Genomic DNA, 24,963 nt, shown 5'->3' with positions numbered 1-24,963 from the left:
GGGTTCTGTGGTCACACTTAGCGGACGAATCACTGCCAACGATTATGTCGCAATTTTAGGAGACCACTTGCATCCTATGGTCCCGATGTTGTTCCCGGACAATGACGCCATCTTCCAGGATGATAATGCACCCATTCACCCAGCTGGCGTTGTTGCAGCGTGGTTTGAAGAACATCGGGATGAAGTACAACACCTTCCCTGGCCCGCCCAATCCCCAGATCCCAACATAATTGAACATCTGAGGTCCGTCTTGGAAACACGACTCCGGCGACGATTTCCACCTCAATCCTCTCTCACAGAACTGGCCGATGCCCTGCACAAGGAATGGTGTAAAATTCCACTTGCTACCATTCACGACCTCTATGCCTCCATCCCACGTCGCATCAAGGCTGTTCTGAAGGCGAAAGGTGGCCCGACATCATATTAATCTGGTAAGTTGCAATTTCGTTCAGGTGTTTCCATTTTTCTGATCACTATCTGTATATATATAAACTTTACAGGTTTTTTTCTCTAATTGTGCTAAAAATTTTCGAACTTTGAGCCATTTGAGGAGGCAAAAGAACTCACAGATCCCAAAATTTAATCCGTTAATACGCTAGCGATAGGTCATGTTTGAGCACTAAGGAGTTACAAAATTCCATTTTTTGGGTGGGGGTGGTTGATTTTTTAAAATTTCAATTCACCTTACTGTACAGTTCAAATGTGCCTCAAACTTTAAAATTTGCACACTGATGTCATATAGCATTAGAATTCTCTCGACGAAATGAAATTTTAGGTTACACTCATGTGTCTTGCTATGGCTGGTTTTTGCATTTTTGGCAAATTAAACCTTTTTAATTTACTTAAGTTTAGAATAAATGCTGCGGAGTATCTGATACTCTGCATGGAAATAAGCAGCTACCGAAAGATGATATAGTTCAAGTAGAGAAATTGAAATTAAAACACAGTTAACAGAAGTAAGCATCTTTCGTTGTTGATGTACAGCGGGGGACACTTTTAAATGGTACACCTTAGCCGTAAATCTCCATATGGCTGTACCATTTAGAAGTGTCCCCCGCTGTACAACTGAGTGGTCTAAATGCTCTAATTGTTACAACTGTGCCATATACGACATATTTCAATTTAAATACCCTCAGAACACATTTCCTATCTATCGTTCCTACTACACATATACTGAATTAAATTGTTGAATATTTTCCAGTTTTGTCATTATTATTATTATTATTATTATTATTATTATTATTATTATTATTATTATTATTATTATTTTAAAATTTCTTGTACTATTTCTAATAAAATGATAATACATTATAAAATTTACTGAACACTCCTGATGCAGTGAAAACATTTAAGGGTTTGTACAGAAAGCAAGCAGTTCATCTCTCCCTTGCCCTTCCTTCCCCAGTTTTCAGTCCCAATTTAAAAAAAAAAAAAGAAAAAGAAAAAGGGAAAAAACCTGACCACTCGTTTGGTGCAGACAATGGCAGTTCTAAGCTTTAGTACGGTTTCATATATACAGAACTGCCTCCTGCTTGCTGCGAAACAGATTATGGGAATAATTTTTGTTCTGTGTTACTCCTTAAGACTACGAAATTGAAGGATGTGTTGTAGTTGGCTAAAAGTTACGTTAGGGCAATAAAGTGCGGTTCTACACAGTACATTTAATAAAGATTTTTGAGATTACCTTGAAATAAAATACTTAATGCCAGAAAAAAGGTATTTCGCCGTTAATTTTTCGCATACATTCCTTCCCGCGGGACCGGTCATAGAGGCTCTGTTACGATCGAAAAGGGCAGTCCACTGGAATGTCATACATAATCACCGTTACATTCCTTATTCCTTGTGTTTATGCGTTACCTGTTTTCTTTATTCGTTATCAGTGTTAAGAGAATGGAGCAACGTGCTCCAATCAAGTTTTGTGTTAAATGCGTTAAAACCACAACTGAAACGTACAGAATGATGCAGAATACGTGTGGAAATAATTGTCTTAGTCGAAGCAAAGTGTTCGACTGGTTTCCGCATTACTGAACAGCATTCCTGTGGCAGACTTTCCTCGGGCGTTCCTAGGGGGGATATTTTTCTGGTATCATTACTATATTATTTTGAGGTAGTTCCGGAACTTACTGAACACATTGTGTACAATTAAAAGATTGGTAAGGAATGTGATGGGTGGAAAGGAATATATTTCAATTTAAGGGATTAAAGATATGGTAGTTTCACGCTACTTTTGTTCGTTATGTTTGTTTCTTTATTTCGCCTAATTTAAATTATGTTTCCCTATAACATCTAAAGATAATATCCAGGGCTACTTAAATATCAAGATAATTCTATAAATATGTTCTTCTTTTCACCTCCAACGAATCAGCTGAGTATGCAATAAACATAGCTTGTTGTACTTACTATTTATACGTGGTGAAATTCAATCAATGTGCCAGACTGTAAGTTACTAGAGTTTCGGATATTTCTTTTAAATTAAGTTCAATTATAAAAAAGCAAGGAATATTTTGTGATGAACTTCAAAAACAGACTACACTTTACAATCAATATCTAGAGAATGTTGCAAGAAAACCGGTGAACATTTAATACACACAGAACTACTTTCCACTGACAATAGTGCATTATCTATAGTATTACTAGCGCGAGAGTTAATCAAATTATTTACTTAATTGATTCAAAAGTTGCATTATAGAACCCTCCAATGAAATGTTTGGTTGATGTTGAAACAATGGCTCTTCTCCAGGGCTTGTAGTTGATGTGCTCCTTGTAGCAGCTGGTGAGGGATTTGGAGTAGGTGGAGGCCCTAAGAACACAAAGATCATTTTTTTTTTTAAGATTCCCTACATCTATGTGATCAGTAAGATCACACACTGAAAATTCTTCTATCGTATCTTTAGAATAATACAATGAAATACACTAAATTTATTCGATCATGTACATCTAATGGAGTCATTTATAATTTCTGAAAACTTTCAATTAAGTTACAACAGACAGATATCCATTTTAAATTTATATTTATAAAATTATATAATGGTTATAATTTTACATAGTTACTTATCAGAAAATACTAAAACAATTGCTATACTAATGAAATACACTATGAGCTTTCTCGCTCAGACATAGAGGGGAGGAAATCGAGATGATGGCAGTGGTAGAAAAAAAAAAAAAAAAAAAAAAAAAGCCACCATCTGTTCTTTCATTTTCAATTTTTGGATCAAAAGATCCAATATATTCCAATCAAAAATTTTCTTGTAGGTCTTATATCTGGAGAACTACATGTAGTGTAGCAAACCATTACTTAACTCAGTACGATGTGCCTATTCCGTAGTAAATACGAAAATGCGATTTAAGGGCCGTTCAAAAAATTTGTGGCCTCTGATCCAAAAATTAATTGTTGGGCCAATATCACAATCTTTTGATGCATTTTTTGGATCATTCCTAAAATGCTTGGCCAAGATCGCATTTTTGATCTATTTTTTTTATCATTCCTGAAATTCTTTCTTTCTTTTTTTCTTTCAGCTTTAGACTTATTTCAGGGTGTCTACTAAATGTTCATTTTCAAATTCCAGGTTTTATCAAGGTTTTCAAGGTTTATTTTTCCTTTTTTTCCAGGTCTATTCAGTAAAGTGACATTTATTGTAACACGTATAAGTTAATGCAATTTTATATGGTTCTTAACAAAAACTGGTTATAATTAGAGAATGCATATGGCAAGTGATAGTTTCTTTAAGTGACAATTAGAGAATGCATATATGGCAAGTGACAGTTTCTTTAAGTGACAAGATGAAAAGAAAAAAATGACTGAAATGTAGGTTCTCAAAACATTTTACACAAGAAAATGTTTAATTAAAATATCCCCTACCAGAAGACCGGTTGAGAGAAATGTGCAGTAGCTTTAAATATCCTAATGTAGGAATACTATACAGGGGTGAACCTTAATTAAACCGACAAACTTCGGGAAATGATTCTCGGCACCCAAACAAGAAAAAAAAATCCTCTTTAACTCTTCTCCAGAGCGCATAGTTTCCGAGCTAAAAGGTGCCGAAAGTGTGGAAAAATGAACTTCCGACACCTATATTTCCAAAATTATCTAAAGTAGAGAGTGCTGCTTAAAATCTCACAAAGGAAATCACATGTTCAGAACAGATAAGATTTCCTTAAAGAGATATTAAGCTGTACTCTCTACATTGGATAGGTTTGAAAATATAGGCCTCGGAAGTTCATTTTTTCCACACTTTCGGCACCCTGTAGCTCCAAAACTATGTACCGTAGAGAAAAGTTAGAGGACTTTTTTTCTTGTTTCGGGCTCGGAAATCATCTCCCGAAGTTTATCGGTTTAGTTAAGGTTCACCCTGTATAATAGTAATTTTTTGTCAAAAGCATTACTTCAAATAAACTAATATTATAGTAGTAGCACGTGAGTGTTGTTGAATAATGACAAAATGGCGCGAAAAATCTTACTCACCGCTAAGTTATGGGATAAAATACGACAAGAGTATTTTACTACAAGCATTCCCCTTTAAAGTACTCTTGTGGTATTTTATACTAAGTACTGGTAGGACTTAGCGGTGAGTAAGCTATTTTCCCGCCATTTTTGTCAAACTAGTATTAGTTTAGAAGTAAAAAGAAAATGATCATATATAATACAAATTCTTAACACAAAGTAGTCCATATTGTTAAACGTTACTGCACATTCTTCTTGGATGGGTACTGGCCATCAGTTATATTTTATTTAAAAATGTATTGTAACATGGAAGTTTAAAAAACTGAAAATGTTATGGAACCAAGCACATTATATGAACAAATATAGAAAATAACTTTCACAGTGAACAGTTTTTGACATTTAACTTCTACATTTTTTTTTTTTTTTTTTAACTTTTTCGCCCGTTCTTCCACGCATCTACTTCTGCTTCGGCGTCAGTTAGTATTCTTTTCTTCTTTAATTCCTACTCTTTTATTTTCTTCTTAATATCTTTCTTTTCTCAAGCTGCTCTGTCTTCTTTTTCACCGCGGTCTTTCAGATATTCATTTCTTTTGCTTGATGCATTCCTCACATACTGGATCATACTCTTTGTGATATTCATTTACATATGTCACCAGCAACACGCACAGCATCCAACACACTTCTCTGGGCAATCAAGTACTCCTCTTGGAGATTTTCAACAATGCACTCTTTGTTAATGGAGAAACTCCTTTCCACTGCTGCGTTGCTATGGAAAAGTATACATATCTTATGCATGAATGTTTAAAAACGCATTGGAGACACCTTCTTTACTTAACAGATGGAGAAAAACGTCTAATCTGTCACTTTTAACTGAAATTTGACAGTTTTCGTGCTGTGTCTTGGTCTGAACAAACTTCTATATATTCCCGTTTCACCATATCAGCATTTACAGGTGTTATTTGTTCCTTCTCGACAAATGCCTCTAGGGCCAATGTGATACGTGAGTCACGAACAGTTTCGTTGGTCACAGTTTCTGGAGACAAGCAATTTGCGGCTCTTGTTACACTGTATTTTAAAGGACATTTTAGCATAAGTTTTTTACACAGTTCTTGCAAGAATTTTCTGCATTCTTTCTTAAAGTTCAATATATCAACATCCTTCACTCCTTTAAGCGATGTAACTGCAGAAAATCCATCATCAACTAGATTAAGTAGTTTTAAGATGTCCTTATCAAAAATACCTATTGAAGTCACTTTTTTGAAGTTTTAGCTACTTTTAAGACATCATCTTTCACGAAGCGGCTTAAACTACGAAGCAACGTGTTTACGTCATTCCGTAGAAACGGTAGTAATGGACTGTCTGTCTGGTACTTAGTGAGGAATTCTTCTAGTTCTACAGATACGGACTGAAGGAACCCTAATCTAGCAGGCAACAGTACATCAGAGATGTGGGCTTTTACTTTAGAGAAGTTTGATGTTCAGGAGGTTTTGTTTTTACTGCATCAACATAAACTTTTAAGGCAGGAATCATAGTTATGGCACGGTTGATAACTTTAGAATTCTCCACCCACCTAATAGAACAAAATTTAAGAGGGAAAACTGCTGTTCCAGATGCTGCCATGAAACCTGCTCTTCTTGAAGGGAAGTCCTTGAATAAATAGTACAACGCTCTCAAAAACTCTGTCACATTCCAACCAGCTTTGGTATGCGCAGTCTTAAAAGCCCCATGAACAATATGTAAAGAGCACGTTCCTATCTCCAAACGCTGTGGACCTTCGCCATTTTCTTCACTCAGACAGGCCTTCAAATCACTCAGAAATTTCAAATTTACGTTGGGGCCATCAGGAGAAACCTGGAGTAACTTACAAAAATCGAGACCCTTGTCCTTGAAAGTATTTATAAATGCACTTAACAAATCCTGGGCAGTAACATGTCCGAGGAATACTGATGTTAAATAACGTGTTAAAAACTTTATTTTCGTCACTGTGCCAGAAATGAACTACTAAGTCCATTTGATTTTTCTGTAAGGTAGTGTTTAGGCTTTCGTCGAACGATACTGCAAAAAATTCACAATGTTGTAGTTCACGAAGTAACTTCTGTGGGAAGTATGGACCCAATCCAAAGGTGATGACATAACCTATTTTGTCTTTGTATAACTGCATATTTTTTAGCGACTTCACACTCAGAAAACATTAAACGAAACAAATCCGTTGCACTCACTTGGCTTCTGGCCGATGCATAACTTGTACCTTTGTGTAATGTCCAGATTATTTCTGCTTTCGTCACTTGATCTTTGATAAGATAACTCTTTATTACACCACTAGTTTTTGCTGTGCCAGTCACTGAACTGGAAGACGCTGCCTGCGCCTAGTCTTCCTAATGGTCGTTTTCCGATTGGTCTTCCAGTCAAGACTTTGAAAGCGTTTCTACTTTCTTCCATTCTAGCTACATGACCCGCCCACCTAAGCCTCTAGACTTGACGACCCTAACAATGTTGGGTAAACCATATAAATTATGTAGTTCCTCGGTATGAAGTTTCCGCCATTCCCCACTTCCGTTCCTCTTGGGTCCGAATATTCGTCTCAGGATCTTGTTCTCAAATACTTTCAGTCTATGTTCTTCCCTCAGAGTAAGTGACCATGTTTCGCAGCCATACAAAACAACAGGCATGATTATAGTTTTGTATATTTTAAGCTTCAAATTCCTCGACAGAATTCGTGACGACAAGAGATTTTGAACCGAATAGTAACACGAATTCCCTGCTTTTAGTCGACATTTAATTTCTCCGTGAATATGATTTTCCTCTGTTAATATTGACCCTAGATATTTGAAACTATCCACTTTATCAAAAGTATTATTTAATATTTTAACGCATCCATAATTTGCTGTATTCCGCTCCAGAAGCACCTCCATGTATTTAGTTTTCTCTGCATTTACTTCTAGACTGCATTGCAAGACTAGTAAATACAAAAAGTAACTCCGTTAAGATGTGGGCAATTTTACTTTTTTCCGGTGATACACCTTTCGGCCACCGGGAATGGTGTTCACTGCGACATACGCGGGCTTGGACTCCTGTTAAAAAGCTTCGGCACAGGAGTATAAGCGGAACGTTGTTCCAGACTTGTCTACTACTCTTGCTACAGAAACATGTAAAGCAATGTCTTTACAAAGCAGCAAATAAGCTTGATTCATACTATGCAAATAAGCAGGAACTACAGAGAAAGCTTCTGGCTTGTATGTCAGTATCCCCTGTGTAAGACACAAACTTAATAGATCATGAAATTTCTTTTTCAATTACCTTACTCTCATCATCGGGGACTAATTTAGCTCTTTTTTTAGTCACTATTAGTCACAACGACCATGCCAAACAAATAAAATCTTATTCATTCACTTCTTGTACCCTCAACATACTTTCCAAAAACATTCACCGCCTGCACTTTGCTCACGTCTGTCTATCTTTCTCAACTACGTTTCCACTGAATAAGTTATTATTGGCTTTTAACTTATGCTGCAGTGTATAACTTTCTTGCATTTTACAAAAATATACTTATTCCATACCAATCCCAAAGACAATATTTCAAAAACATTTTTAAAAATTCCAGGTTCCTTGTCCAATTCCAGGCTATTTCCAGGTTTTCCAGGTCCAAAAGTAAATTCCAGGCTAATTCCAGGTTTTCAAGGTTTTCCAGGTCAGTAGACACCCTGTATTTGGCCTAACAATATCACAGTTGTTATTGAAATATGACATTATGTGAATGAAAATCGCACAGGACTGATTATAAGCTATAGATGCTTACTTACCTTGCATCAAACTTTGTAATAGAATAATCAAAATTCGTTTTTAACTGTCAGGAAAGATTATTGTAAAAGGGAAAAATGAAATGACATGTTTCAGTTTTATGTCCCATGATTTTTACCTGCAGACTGAAGGAGAAGGATGATAAATGTAAATATTGTGAAAGAATTCGAGGAATAATAATGTAGGAGGAAATGGAAGAACCCAGAGAAAACTCACGGATGCGATGCTGTTTGCAACAAGCTTGGATGGCTTCTAATTAAATCAAACCACAAGCAACTGAGGTGAGAGCTCTACCACTCAAACGCGACTCTCGAAATATTTTATGGAATACAGCCAATTTGAATTTTTGCTTTCTCTGAAAGAAAGAGGATCATTGTAATTAACTAATTAAAATTCACTTGTGTTATTAATTTTACTGAATATTTTTACACATTTCGGAGACATTACTAACTCCCCAATGTCTGATATGCGCTGTAAGAAAAAACAATTAAAGAACAATGTCATAACTATAAACATAGTATATTAAAAAAAAACATCCGCTTTATGCTATCTCCCCACCACACTGAAAAGCAGAAAATAATTTATTCATTGTACTTACTTGGGGATGAGGTTCCCGTTCCGCCGTTCCTTGCTGAATTGAAAAGCGCGGAAATAAAATTTAGGAAGTTTCCATGATGATGTTGGTGCGTCTGGTTTGACTGCTCTTGACCTTGCTCCTGAGTCGCTTGTGGTTGGTTACCTGACAGAGTTGTTTGAAAACTAACCTAAAATACAAATGCGTGTCTTTAATATAAGTTTCTTCACACATAAAAACAGGCAAATTACAAACCTTTCGAATATAAGTGGAATCGTACTCTATCTTCCTTTGGAAAGCTTTGTACTAGCATCTATACGTGGAACTTCAAACCATAACACATTATGTTTTCTTTTATTGTTTAATAAGGCCATTTTAAGAAGCCCGTGCATTAAAATAATTCACGTATAACTTAAGAAGTTTTCCCAGAACATGGTTGGTAATTTTTTCCTTACATTACTATAACCTTATGAAATAAAGTGTTGCCACGAAATTTTGCAAACTGCTTGACTTTTTTTTTTTTTTTCTAATTATTATTAACACCGAAGCTATATGAGATGTGTATATGCAGTTTAACATGAGGTTCCGAATCGCACGCCGAAGTTCAACTGTCTCCCAAAATTTCCATAGAACCATGATTACTATCCGTTCTGTCAACTACAACAAATACTGAACTTGAAAAACTTACATTTTAAATGCACGTAATTCATTATTAGAGATTGTTCTGAATTACAGAACAAATATGTACAAGGTAACCAAAAAAGTTCTTGTCGTTCTAGAGCAGTGATAAAGAGCAACAGAGTGGACGGTACGTAGCGGAAGGTTCATCCAACACCTTTTGCTAACGTTCCTGCAGCTGTACTCTTATGATAAAACTTGGCGGTCATGGATGCACACAAGTCTATGAGTGCATCCAGCAGTTCGCTCCCATTTGCGAAAAATCTCCCGTGGAGTTGACTGTCGAAGGAATGAAACCTGTAGTAATCTGTTGGCACAAGGTCCGGTGAATATGGTGCATAGCACAGTATCTCCCAGCCAAGCTGCTGAAGGGTCTCTCGGGTTCTCTTTGCCACATGTGACTTGGCACTGGCGCGGAGGAACTCTTGCAATTCACCAATGCTGGCTCCTTCTGCCGCTATGTACGGTGCATCCTTTGCAACTGCTGATAGTAAAGGTCAGTAGTGATTGTATGACGAGTAGAAGGAACTCGTAATGCACCATATTCCACCGTACAGAAAGCATAACCTTTTGTGGGTGCACAGGTGGTCCTGTGATGTGAAGAACAGGGTCACGTGGTGACAACCAGTGTCTGGTACGCTTAGGAGTGTCGTACAGAATCCAATACTCGTCACCAGTGAGCAAACGATCAAAGATGGGTGTGTTCCGGTGCTGAATGGGCAAGGACAAACACGCTGTCACTCATTGTTTCTTGTTGGCTGTCGAAAATGTGTGGAGTACCTACTTGCTTAACTTGACTTCCCTATCCCATGCGGTATGACTGTTTCAGCGAAAATATGGAACCTTTTTGTAACTTCATCACGCGTTAGACCACTGTCGTCCTCGATAGCTGCTTTCAGGGCCTCGTCATCCAACACATGTGATCGTCCACTTTGAGATTCATCTGAAAGACTCATCTCCTGAATGGAGTTTCTTGAACCAATGCCTCGCGGTGCATTCGTTCACAGCATTCTCCCTAAATGCCCGGCATATGCGGTGATTTGATGGGGCAGCTAACAGGCCACTTCAAAGTCATACAACAAACACACGTGAACAAGCTGCTTCGATACCTCAATTTCTCGACAGTGGGCAAGCTATGACTGCTGAATGTGTGCACGTGGCTGTATTACTGAAGGTCAAACTAACTGCCGATAGCTTGGCAGGCACGTGCATTATTTCGCTTCCTCTCTGTGAGCGAATAATTAATGGGACGCCAAAACTTGCAAGAATTTTTTTGGTTACTTTGTATACAACGAATTTTTAAATATCTACAAATAGAAACTTTATTTTCACTTTGAATATTTGAATACGTTTTAGACTAAGTTTTAAAACGTGTATTCAAACCACTTTATTTCAACGCATTTTCCTAGAAAGCAAAATTAATATTTCTATTACATTTGCTTGTTGTTTGGAATTTAGTCTCTCTTCAGCACCTATACCATAATTTAACGTGAGATCCACACTACATGACCTCCACTACGAACTAACCCCGATTTTACACCCCACAGACGAGTTTACTAATTATATGTTTACAGAAGCTCACCACATGCACTTTTAGAGTTAAGAGATTTTATTTGAATTGTACAGTGTAACCATGTGGGTGTTCATAATTTATTGTGAAGATACAAATACTGCCAAGAGACACTGATCTCATAGTAAAAATTACTGTCTGAGTATGCTGATTGAAATTTAGCAGGATCAGTACGAAATTCATCCGAAGAAACACTTGAAATGAGAATGTACTTTCAAAAATGCTCCTTTAATCATAAGACCATAGAATATCATGTAAAAATTTGTGGATAAAAAAAAAAAAAAAAAAAAAAAAAAAAGTGGAACTTTTAAATAGATAAATATGAGCGGCTCCATTCGTACCTCGCCAACGGAAAAGCCACCTTCTATTGCAGTTTTTCTTCCCTTTCTTTATTTTATTTTATTTATCTTTTTACTCACTCTGGCTCCAACCTCTTGAGTAGCAGCCACCCTACTGGCAACGTCACTGATAAACAGGTCATGACACAGAGAACTGGCGGGTAAATCGCCTATGTTGAGTCCGAATTTGAAGTCAATTTCTTAAGAAATTTATAAGTTCTGGAGATACAGTCGAAACCTCCCCACAATAAATTCCAGATGACGCCTAACACTCAAAATAGTAGGGTAAATCTGGGTTAATAAGTCCGAATCTTGAAACAGTTTGTATTCAGCTTTTCGTTCTGGAGATCTAGGATATTATAAACAACATAACATGAACATATGTAGTAAGAAATTACTCAATAATCAATGATTGGATGCATATCAAATAATAATATTTGTACTCACTTAAGCACTCGGCTTTTTAATCTTCACCGCCGGTTTCAGCGACCGGCTTGTCGCTATTTTCAGTACGACATTAAAAAAGTTAACGTTGCTTGAAGAATTACATGACCGGTAACATTACTACATTGAAGAATTAACAATCATAACAGTTCATCTTCTTACTCTGAATTTACTTCTTTGCTTTTTTAAAAAAAAAACATACTGACGGGTAAACAATGGTAATGATCCTAGTTTTCTTTCGTTCTCCATTTGTGTTGTTTCCAATTTTACCGGATTTAAACTCATGGTTGGATTGGAGTTAAGTGTCCTTTCCAGCAACGAGGCTATATGAGTCGTGGGTCTACAGCTTAACGTAGCGTTCGAACTACATGAGCTTCCACCGGAAATCAAGCCAGGATCTCCCGTGCCAGAGGTGCATATTCTACCCATATTACCACAAGGAATCTCCTTCACATTCATGAATAAAAGACAGTATATATTTAAACCGTAAACATTTTTTTTAATACCTATAGGAATAAAGCAATTCTGGGATAATAGAAAGCTCATAGCTAGATAGGTGGAGACACTAAAACCCCTAAAATACGATTTTTTTGTCTCAATATTCCCTATCTATTGTACTAAATGCAATAAAAAATTAGAAAATTACTTGTATGTACTGTGACTTTACCGTACTCTGAATCAAAATATCCATCGTCAAGGATTATCTCCACAAATAATTGCCACGAGATGGTCACTTCGGATTTGAGAAATAAAGTGTCAAAACTCAATAATGCTAGTCATGCCGCTAGTTCAATTGGTGATCATGGTTCACTCAGTAAGTGGGTCTAGTCTAGTGGAGGTCTAGTCAATTAATCAGATTTTTCTATGTTGTTCCATTGTCGTCAATGCACATAAACAAATTAATTATATAATAATTTATACAATGTAATAGTGTTTACTGCTAAGGAGTTAAGATTAGTTAATGAAACAATAGGATAGATATCCAATAATAAAACTCCTACAATTAACTAAAGCATCTGCAGACGTTTGAGATATTCTTACGCCCTCATCAGTGTGAGTGTATTATACGTACATTGGTTGAAAAACTATATTTTGAAAGATCTTATAGTCTTGGTCTTTCTAACACGGGCAGTAAGTCTTCTTACCTTTAAGTTTTATACCTAACACAGCCTATTTTATTTTACAATTGATTTCCTCACACCAAATTAATTATAAAAATATAATTCTTGACAAAATTCAGAGTATGACAAAAACTGGTAGGTTTAGTTCAATAACAAAGGGCCTATCCAGTTGCAATGATGTGAACAGACTTTGGGGAAGATGGCTGAAATTCATCTTAAATGTAGAAGAAACTACGTAGATTCTATATTCGAAAAGCAAATTGTCCGAAAGTGGATGGAACATAGTAAAAAAAAAAAAAAAAAAAAAAAAAAAAAAAGAACATAAATGCCAACAGAAAATAAATGAAAACAAATAATTCCTCTACTTATATCAAAAACCAAAAGAGGGAGATGGCTGAAATTCAGTTCAAATGTAGAAGAGAGTAAGTAGATTGTACATTACAGAAGCAAAATTAACCTAAAATGGATGGAACATAGTTAAAAATCACGAAAATTGAACATTCAAGTCAATGGAAAATCACTGAGAAACAAATAATTCCTCCACTTTATGCTAAAACCTAAAAAGGGAAATGGCTGAAAATCAGCTTAAATATAGAACAGACTACGTAGATTCTACATCGAAAAAAGAAATTGTCCTAAAATGGATGGAACATAGTCAAAAAAAAGGTCACGAAACATGAACGTTAAAATCAATGGAAATTCAGTGAAAAGAATGAAGTTGTCCACATATCTCAAAAACTACAATAAGGAAACAGCTAATTGAAAGTTTATTGCAAAGACATAATGAAGAGCTTAAAACGATGTGTAGCACGTAAGGTAAATATGGATAGAACATTGTCAAAAGTCAAGTTGTTTGAGTAAAATCAATAATAATGATAAAAAGTACATGCATCTTCTTCAAATTTTATATATATATATATATATATATATATATATATATATATATATATATAAGAAAAAATACAATTATGAGAGCTCGATTTCTCACAGACTTCATTTCTGACGCCTGCCGTTGTTTAGTAATTCAAAATACCTCACCACGAAAAAAAAAAATCTATATTTCTAGGTAAATGAAGAATAACATTTGAAAAAATCATGAGTTATTAACGGTACAGTATTCATAATAACGATTAATTAATCAAAAACGATCTAACAATCATTAGGTTGCAGTTTTCATTGATTCATAAAGCCGTGAACTAGTTACAAATACTTCATTCATGACTAAATGAAGAAAAATGATTTACTTTTTGTACATACGTAAATAATACGTCAGCGCTTATTTTCTTTAAGTATGAATCCTGGAAATGAGAACACTACCCCATCTATTAAAAAAAAAAAAAAAAAAAAAAAATCCACAACCTATGCTATTTTTCAAAATTAGTTCTTTAAGCAAAATAAGTATTTAAAAAAAATCACATGGAACTGCGATTATCATTTGTTCATACGGATGCTTTAGGTAAGTGTTGAATCTTAACCATAGTTTTGAGGTTACTTACCACTGTATTTGAATAATTACTGAAAATTTCATATCTTGTAGGACAATGGAGACTAGGCTCCTACTGAGAGTCGAACCTAAAACTACAGGCAACAAGAGATGAGTAGTTTACTCAATAGCCCTAACGACCTGACGAATAACTTTTGCACGGTAAAGAAACTACTGAAAAAAAGCTTGTATGAAATATACTATAATTATTACAAATCAAAAACAGTAATTGTACTAATGACGAAAATGTACTTTTCTGCCGCTATTCTTTCCACACGGAACTAGCTCATATGTAGCTATTGAGGGAACTAAACTGAAGCATGATTATAACAAGTACACTAAGGTCAGGAATGCTAAATATTTATTAATGCCGGAATTTTCAACGGAAACAAACCTTCGTCAGCGGCTTATTTATTTATATAATACACGCTGCTGTTTCAATCACATTTTGACTCCCATCACATAATGAAAAACCATTTCATGCATGGTTAAGCTTACCTGTAACATCCTGAACAAAATATATAAACCATACCATGATGGGTAGTTTGTAGAAAATACAATAGTTTTAAATACACTAATGTTCCTAATCCAATCATTCTATTATGAAAAATTATTCACCGGTATAGTTATGCTTGCCGGCAGAGGATTAGAGGGTTAAACTCATCGGCACGGTATGCCGGAGGTCACGGGTTCGAGTCCCGGTCCAGTTAGTCACTTTTTCACTGTGTGTGTTACAGAATCCGCACCTATAGAAGATCTGGCCTCTTAAAAAATACGTTTAGTTTTTTCATTAGTATATGTGAAATTACAACCGTCATAAGGTGATTGGTACATGGACACAGGATTGTCCAATCAAAGCAGTGATCTGTGATACAACCCACGTGGTCCGAGATAAGAGGACCGACTTCGAGAGTGTGAGAGTGCGTGGTTGTTCTGGGAAGCGGACTGGGTGACGTAATGGATAACGCATCGGCACGGTATGCCAGAGATCCCGGTCCACTCACTCACTTTTTGTGTGTTATTTGAACTCATTAATTCACTTTAAATCCATTCACAGAGTTATCAGAAATATCAGGTATATTGTATATCAGTATGACGAAGGTAGAGGTTACCATGAAAGACTTGGTATTAATATTTAGACGCATTCCTGAATTTAATTTAACAGCTCTTACGCAATACACTAAGTGATTTTTTTAAAAACTGAAAATAAAGCTTCCTCTGCATTACGTTTAATACCTACTTACTATCTAAGAGGCAAAAAAGAAACAATAAAGAAGTTACCCTTACTGTTCTCTGTCTAGGTCTGGTGCGTCGTCTAGGTGATCGGATGTGGTGGGAATTGCAAGGTAAGAATGGATCAAAATTGTTCGAACCCAAACCTGAAATAAACGAGTAATTTGTACACAAAAAACGGCTTTACCAAGTTTAACGTGCAAAAGTTGATCTAAATCGCTATTTCTGCACAGTATTATTGACAAGAACTTTAAAAATTAGATTCAGCAAGCCTACTTTTTTTTTCCAAATGAATTTTCAAATATTTAATTCATAAATCTTACAAAATATACGGCAACAGAAACTATACACTGTATGTAATTACATTATCAGTAAGATCCACCTTACAACAATTTTTATTTTTTATTTTTTTTAAGAAATGCAAAATTATTACAGTTCAGGAAAGATAAAAATAACGAATCTGTAACTATTGTATTAGAATAACATATACTAGATATAAAAAATAATTCGAATCGAAGTTAGCCATGCGAACATATGTATTTTTCCTTGTATTATATTAAAATCAATGCGGAAGAAATTGTGCATATTATATAGTAAAAGATGTTTCGATTAATATTTGTCTAAGTAAGATCACATTATCATCATAAATTTAGAGACAAAGTTTGGTTGGATGGCATAGAGCCAGCTATAGTGCTGCCAAAATGTTTTAAGACGTGGCAAAAAATGCGAGCTAAAGCTCTCACCCTCGACATACCCACGCGTAGAGCCAATAAGGGTTCAGCAGTTGCTAAGTGAGAGAAAGGGAATGGAATTCCTTCAGCCAATAGCAGCGCTTGGAACGGAAGACATGGTGTCAAGTCAATGTGGAATATATATGTGTTGAAGACAAAATTTGGTTGGATAGCATAGAGCCAACTAATGTTGAAGATTACGAATCGCGGTCGAATTCAAGCAGTACATTGGTCTATATTAATTGAGTTTTGGGTCTTTACGCAACACCGAGGTTATGAAAGACAGGGACTATTATTATCGTGGGACTTGCATCCGGTGCAGTTGGACACAAACCATCACGTAAGATCAACCTTCACAGTATTGACCATTCCTCATCACACTATCTCGTCTCACAGAGCTGGATCACGCTACAGTTGGTTGGTTGGATAGATGGAGAGTTTAGCGTTCCTTTTCAGTATTGACGCTATACGAGACGCGGATCTACAGTGTGAGATGGCAATCGAAATGCCGCAATGCTCTCACTGGGAATCGAACCCAGGACTCCCAGAATCAAAGACGCATTCTAGCCCTAGATCAGACTACCACGCAATTGGATCTGAATGGTACTAAGCAAAAGAAGACAGATACTGTGCGTGATGTGACAAAGATGAAATGGAGCAGTTATACAAATGGCATGGCTGTAATAGCATTTTACAAAATTGTGTGTTTTATGAGAAAAATATATAAACCATGGCTCTCCTTTGCTTTTTCAATTACAAAATTCCGGTAATTTCAATATTTTAGGGCTCGAACAAGACCTGCAGAGCGCGCAAACAGGTGCTCGATGTCTGAATACTGATCAAAATGGTGTTTCGAACGTCCTCCAGTTATATCTATTTCATTTAAAAAATGAGCGTACTGCGAGACTTACTGAAGGATGTTCCACTACATGTCAGTCCAGACACGGGCGCATGTAGTCTGCAACTGAGGTAGCATGACAACAATCTTAGCACATTACTTACACTTAGGCAAGTGTGAATTGACGAGCAATCTTGCAACAATTTCTTGTAGAGACAATCTACTAATACAGAAGGTTAACTGGTTTACATTCGACCGATTTGGCAACGCTTCTTCACCCGTGTAGTTACGCCAGAAATATGAAACTGCCATCGTTATTAATATGGTGTGCCAAATTGTATCAAAGCAACTTCGCGGGGTCAAAATTGAAGACTTGTCACATTTGTCCTATGTGTAATGATGACATTTGGCCAATTACGTACCGTGATCTCTGACAAGGGGGTGTCGCGTTTTACCGCCAGTTCCAAGGATACGGTTACAAGAGGAAGTTAAAGGTACGTAAGATGAACAAAAACGTGACGGTGAATTCTGCCTATTTCCAGAAATCAATCATAGCCTAATCTATCAGAAAGACATCTCTCGTTTGTACGCAGCCAACATGAACCATATGCGGATTTAGATGGACAAAGCATCTAACAAGATACAACCAGTTCATCTCTCCAATTTTATCATGACATGGAGAAGAAAGGAGAGTCTATGTTATTCTCTTTTATGACACTCCTGTCAAAAGCCCAGACGCTCTGTTATAAGCATTTAACAAACAAAAAATTAGCACAGGAATAAATACTGACGGTTCGAAGTTGTAACTGTGTTTTCTTTTTTTTTTAACCATATTTCAACCACCGAATTTCTATCACTTTCAACAATTTACCAATTTCAAATACTTTCAAGCATGTTGAAAATGAAAAAATTATTCCAGAAGTTTTCCATGAGCACAGGAACAACGTAGATAGCTACTTAAGCAATCACAATTACTGCCAGTTTTGCGAACGAAAACGCACACTTCTAAAGAAATAATAATAATAAAAGAGTATCTGCCAAAGTATTATTAACTTAATAATAAAACAGTTTGCCATGCCTATATGTTTGTCCTGTCAAAATTTCCAAGAACTCTTCTGTTTCCTTTGTCGGTCACAATATACAGAGAAAAAACTAACGTCAAACAACTCACATTCCCAATAGTCAAAATTAATTGCTCAGATTTTATAACTTAGTAATTCGAAAACGTGGATATAACCACTGTTTAGAACGCACTCACATTAATTAATTTGTCAAAAACAAACACAAAATTAACTTCAACAAAAAAGAAGGTGTGTGAATTTGGATAAGAATTGATATAGTATCATCAACAATTTTACTTAAAAAATTTAAGTTACTTTGAAGTTTCTTACACATTGCTATTCCGAGAAAGCAAATACTCAAAGAAAATATGAAGTACAACACTTGCTACGTTTATATTTTGTAAGTGGTTACTGGTCAGTGAATGCTCATCGCTTTTTGCTTTTTCAGTTACTTTACTATAATTATTTTAGTTTCTGACAAACTAGTTAAGCGAATATTTTCTAGACTGATTATACTCCATTTATCACATGATAGAAATCTCTGTGCATATAATTTTGACTAATGGAGTGGTGTCTTGCTGTATTTTTTTTTTTTTCAAGGAAATAAACAGAAGATTTGTTGAGAAATATTTACAGAATAATTATATAGGCATAATGAAGTGTTTTATTATTGACAAAAATGATTAGTTGAGCAAAGCAATCTCTTTTAACGTAACTTCGGTTTCTACACGTGCAAAATAATAATATCGAAATATCCGAGTAAATAAACCCCACCTTGTTCGACTATATGTTCGGGCTCGCTTCTCGTTAACAGCAGGCCATCCCGGCTAGCCTCTGTGCACGACGTGGATATGAATAGATCAATACATACGTACGTCTAGTACCTTGAAGAGTAGGAGCTAGCTGCACATGAGGTCGAGAAGTAGATCTTGTCTGAGTTGAAGTAGTGGGATGAGTAGCTGTGTTACCTCGCGCTTGACTATTCTGTCCACCCACGGCTCCACTGCTCACTCCATTTCCTGTGCTCTGTCTCCCGATTACTTGTCCCGCTACAGCATGCACCAAATTTTGGATGAATTCTGGAGGTGGTCCTCCCCATGGAAAAGCTCCTTGCGTATCTAAAATAAATAATAATAATGATGATAATAATTTACATAAATAAATATAAATATAGGTTTACACAACAATCATATTTAGTTTTCCTTTTTGAAATGACTTTTCATTTGATTTCTCGTATCATCTACTATCCATTACAAGCTATGTCTTCGGTATTACCTGGATGCAAAGTTGGAGTTGTTTCGTTGTGCGATGATTCATGCCAGTAAACGAGTTTTTGAAGGGCAGGTATAGGAAATAAATAATTACATGGCATAGGAAATAAATAATTACATGGCAAGTCTTCAAAATTCGGAAAGATTGCTGGATCTTATCCCAACACTATTCATGAACTGACAAATCGCAACTTAAAAAAACGTGATAAATTTAGAAAACACAAGAAAACAAAATTTTACTATTAAAATTAGGTGTCACATGCTATGGTTTTCATTTTTCAAAACTTCACTTTAATTCAAAATGGCGGGTTTCAAGATGGCTGCCGTCTAGGATATCCTTACCGTATCACTTCCCTCTAGGCATAATATGTATTACCGAAGCTTTTATCCACTTATTATCATTAATATGCGGGTTAGAAGGGGAGGTAAGGGATTTACGCACATAGTAAGCATAAACAATTAATACTCCTGTTAAGTTTCCCCAAAAGGGCGTATCTTAAAACTAACTTCACCATTGTCTTCCTGATTAAATTCTAGCCCGAAATTATGTATCATATTACCCTATTCCCATTTAAAAAACTTGACCGTAATTCAAAATGGCGGATTTCAAGATGGCTGCCGTCAAGGTCATACCTACCATACGACTTCCCCCTAGGCCTTATATGTATCTACATGGTTGTTCTTTCATTAAGACTCCGTTTACAAAGGGTAGTAAGGGACTTCTGCAGTAATCTGTAATAACCACATCACAACTCTTAAAAATCATAGAAAAATAAAAAACATGCACCATGGCAAAAATTACTGACATCACAAATAATGAATATATGTCTTCTATCAGAAAAAAAAAAAAAAATCATTGAAATCGGAGCCGGACAATTGGGTGATGTCCTTTGTAAGCTAACTAAGTGAGCAGCTTCATTGAACTTTGTATATACTTATATACGTTATGAAAACGTATCTGGTGTGCCACTAATATCCACCTTCAATGCTCTGCACCAGCTACATTTTCAATTTTATTGTTTACTTTTTCACATTTTGTGTTGAATTTTAATTATAGGCCTCAAAACTACTTGTAGCGCATTTTATAGCAGTTACAGACATGATAAAACGCAGGAGTAAGAAGACAATGAAAATATGATTCCACGCAGCAACTCGTGTTTATCTTCTGATTTAATTAGTTTAAACAATGACACCAGGAATATATGATGCCGAAATCTGGAGTAAAGATAAACACTTCGCACAGAAAAGTAAATACAATTCATTAATACATGTAATTCAATAATATAATTCATTAAAAACGCATGCAGACAACATAAAAACTTCAGTATCATACCAATAGGTTCGGTGGTGCCTCCAGTCGTTCCACTTCCTGAATTGCCATTGGTCACAACGGTGGCCTGAAGAGAATCAATCGTGATGCTCCCCGGCCCGACTTCCATAAAGAACTCCAAATTGCCTGGTGTGATATTTATAGTTGGTTGAGGACCCGACGGAGTTTGTCCTTGAGGCTGAGAATCAGCTGATGGTTGTGGTTGTGGTTGCGGTGGAGGTGGTGGCGGCTGCGGAGGAACGCTCGTCTGAGAGTCAGGCTGATTTGCAGTTGCAGGCTGTGTTGTAGGCTGTGCATTAGCGACGCTGGTTGGAAGTCCTCCACTCTCTGTTGACGTTGGAACGGATTGGGAGCCATTATTAGCGTTATTTCTATTAGCCATCACATTAATTTGAGCCTGGAATAAAAAATAATGTATTTTGTTATCTATTCTGGAAGGATTCATACAAGCAAGCAATTATAAAAGGAAATATTGTTACGTAAAGAAGTAAAAGATGTCAGTGATTTCAAAGACACAGAAATAATAGGGATTTTAATAAAATCTAAATACACTACTATGTTACTTTATTATTTAACATTACATAGTTAAGAGATGGGGTGAACAAACATCGTATTGTATGAGTGGATTTTTCGCGGAGCTTTCCCGTTTCATCCCACTTTCTTCATTCCATCATAATCATCCATCTGATTATGACAATCTTCCTTAGGCTCGGTGCATAATCGTGAGACGTTAAACTATACACAAACAAAAAAATTATCAGAAATAGCCAGTTTGTTTCTAAACCTTTGACGGTTAAACAATGAACTTCGACAAAATTGCTCCTACCTTGCATCCTAGATTTGAGAATCATAACGGCACACTGTTTCAGGTCATCTCTGGAACCTTTTCTCAATGCATCTTTCATTATTACAGATTGTTTCAAAAAGAATCATCCAATTTAAAATGTAAATAGTATTCATAGTATAGAATAGATATTTCAGATTAATTTAATTTCATATTACAAAAATAATCATTAAGTTTTATTTTTTCCCACATGCAAATCTATAGGTGCTCAATGTGATCCCCCTGGGATGCACGGCATATGTCCATACGGTAGTTAAAATTCTCGAGATTTTGCTATCATTTCTAGATCTGATCTGATATACGCCGAAGGCAACCACTAATTTCCGTTTACAGAAATAACCCTTGCCCTGGAATTGTTTATACCATAGCCTAATGCTCTAAGCAGTAGGAGCTGTAACACCAGGGTATTATCAATAAAATGCATACTTAACGGTTACGGATTCACACTTCGCCAAGCGTAGAACGCAAAATGAATGCTGTGCAGTCACCACTCTCTGACAAATACTGCGGGAAGGAAGCGCGTTGCTGTAATTACTGGCAATACGAGAAACTCGGGAATTTCATCTTTCCAATGAGTCACTGTTGGTTCAAAACGGTTAGAAACCTGCACAGTTACGTTTGTTTAAAATCGGAAGATTCTTTTTGATACACACTGTACTGTGCCCACTAAAACAAAGTTATAGGTTCTGTTCATCCATAAATCCCACACTTCAAAACACAGACGAAAAAATTAGTTAATCTAAATTATATGAAAATTATGTTCGTAAATGAGGTCAAAGGTGAATCACATGGATAGTAGGGTTACCAAATTGACCTAAAGGCAAGTCCAGAGCAATAGTATAATAGTATAGTAGGGGTTCTAAGTTTGAACCTGAAGATTTCTGATATTACAACCGATACTGTCAACACTTATAGCTACTATTATGAACTACTAATACTACCGTCAATACTGACCAAACGTACACACTATACCAAATTATATCAAAATAACGAAAGCATTACTGATTATAACAGCCCATCTCATTCTTAACATATTTTGAAGCTGCTGGATGCGTCAAGATGAGATTTTCCAAAAGGAGCCAATTTTCCAAGAGTTTTGTGGAAAATTTGACAGGTTATTTTTCAAGTTCCCATAAATTCAAATTTCGGTCATTACATATTTTGTTCCTATAATCTGACCATAATATTTTTATTACATTAAACACTCGTTTGACACCTGTATTACTGACTGCTATAGCGAGAATATACTGCATAACTTTGAACAGACTGCGCATCTTCTCGAAAAATGTACTTCATAATTTACTATTATTATCCGTGCTATTAAGTGTTGATAGTATATATATTTCAGAACAGAAAACTCACTGCACAGTTCATCTCTATCGAAACTAATTCTACTGTCAAATTAATGTTGCTTTGAAAACAATGTTGGTGCTGCGCGATAATAATGGTGTAACAACGAAAATAATTCCTACCTGGACTTTTGTTACTATAAAAATACAACGCTTGTAAATATAAATATTTACTTGTAAGTAATTTAAAATATAGTTTGTTGGCCAGAAGACCACTGGAATGTATTTCAAATCCAAGGAGATTTAAGAGCCCTAATGGAAATCGACTACAAGCCCGAAAAGGATTTCACATCTGGAAGTAGATGTTTTCGTGTTTTTCATTTTACAAAAGTTTTATATTCAAGCATGGATAGAATGAACAAACCTGTAACCATGTTGCAGCGGACGGTGTAGAAAATAAAATGCATTGAGTTTAATAATAATAATAATAATAATAATAATAGTAATAATAATAATAATAATAATAATAAGCATCCAATAGATTCCATAAGTAAATGAACTTTGGCGTTTTCATATTAGCAAAGATTAGTTTCTTAAGTAGAACATTAATAACGTACTTGTATTCATATGGCACACGTCCACTGTGTCAAACGAACAAACAAACAAAAAATCAACGTGTTTCACATTTTCCGGACATCTGCTCTACAACTGAGGTAATTTACACAATCAATCCAATTAACATGTTATCCTTGAAGTTTACAAAAACTGCTGTGAAGTTTACTTTCTACACAAATAATTAAGATAAATATTTAAAGAAAAATAATTATAAACTAATTTAACTAAGTCGTGCGTTATATCTGGTCAAATGATAAGAAACGTACCTGTATTGGAATTCCAGCTTGCAGAACAGCCGAGTGCTGTATTAACACTGGTCGTCCGCGAAGATCTCTCGGAGGCTGTCTTGAAAAATCACACATGATGTCACTTATGGTATGATACGCATGCGATAAGCAATGCAGAACTTCTGAGACAGAATTAAATGTCCTTTGAGCCTCTTGTAGTTCTGTAGACTAAAGAAATAAGAAAAGTATGTAAGTAAATTAATAATATATATATATATATATATATAATATATATATGTAGCTAGCTAGATAGATCAACTACTACTTTACGACAAAAGCTATATCCAAGCGCAGAACTTTCGCTGAAGAGCCATCCAGGATTCAGAAGAGCGTAATTCTGTAGTTATTTTTCTTATTAATGCCTTGATGAACGACAGAATTTCAACTATCATATAAAAGGATGGCAAACACAAATGCAACATAAATATTTACAAGACCCTTCTTTCCAACATTTGTTCTTTTTCTTTCTTCCTATTTCTTTCTATTCACAGTTATTTCTGTTCTTTTGCTTTCTCCTTACTTTTTTCAATCTATTTATAGCTACATATATTTTCTCTCTACGTCTTTCACTTTATCTAGGGAAACTTTCACCGAAAGAGCATTTGGTATACTTTTTCAAATGTCCATTATCAATTTCACTATCTTCTCACAAGTAATTTATTACAAAGAACATATGTATTCACATTCTTTAAATGTAACTGTATGAAACGAAAATGAATGTAATACAAAAAGAGCTACTCACACTCGTTTATAGTGTTAATCTTGACACTATTGACTTTCTGATATCAAATCTACGACTCTTATGAATAAAGTGGGGTTTTTTTTTTTTTTTTTTTTTTTTTTTTTTTTTTTTTTTTTTTCAGTAATGCAATGTGTTGTATAGTTTGGCTTAGAATACAACTTCCATACAAGTGTTTTGTATAATTAATTATAGCATTTTAAATACTTCGCTCGAGTGGGATAGAGCCTACATTACGAAACATATTACAAAAGAATACATACTAGCTCTACATCATT

At 35.5% G+C, this 24,963-nt stretch overlaps 1 protein-coding gene across 7 annotated transcripts in view; it reads right to left on the bottom strand.

Annotated features, from left to right (window-relative positions):
* LOC145690091 (large proline-rich protein BAG6) overlaps positions 1 to 24,963 on the bottom strand; it is a 122,520-nt gene that overhangs the window by 46,565 nt on the left and 50,992 nt on the right. For 3 of the 7 annotated variants that reach the window (XM_081764640.1, XM_081764646.1, XM_081764641.1), the window contains exons 9-14: positions 23,926 to 24,114; positions 20,915 to 21,308; positions 19,186 to 19,428; positions 15,729 to 15,826; positions 8,838 to 9,003; positions 2,663 to 2,800 (exon numbers count right to left, since the gene is read on the bottom strand). In XM_081764640.1, coding sequence (XP_081620766.1) covers positions 2,663 to 2,800; positions 8,838 to 9,003; positions 15,729 to 15,826; positions 19,186 to 19,428; positions 20,915 to 21,308; positions 23,926 to 24,114 — 1,228 coding nt within the window. The remainder of the gene's footprint in view (positions 1 to 2,662; positions 2,801 to 8,837; positions 9,004 to 15,728; positions 15,827 to 19,185; positions 19,429 to 20,914; positions 21,309 to 23,925; positions 24,115 to 24,963) is intronic. The other 4 variants (XM_081764642.1, XM_081764643.1, XM_081764645.1 and 1 more) reach the window with 4 other exon arrangements.

This window comes from Thermobia domestica, chromosome 7, assembly GCF_964235325.1.
Source record: "Thermobia domestica chromosome 7, izTheDome1.hap1.1, whole genome shotgun sequence".
Taxonomy (NCBI): domain Eukaryota; kingdom Metazoa; phylum Arthropoda; class Insecta; order Zygentoma; family Lepismatidae; genus Thermobia; species Thermobia domestica.
The sequence above is the reverse complement of the archived record's forward strand: the minus strand, read 5'-3'. Positions and strand labels throughout refer to the sequence as shown.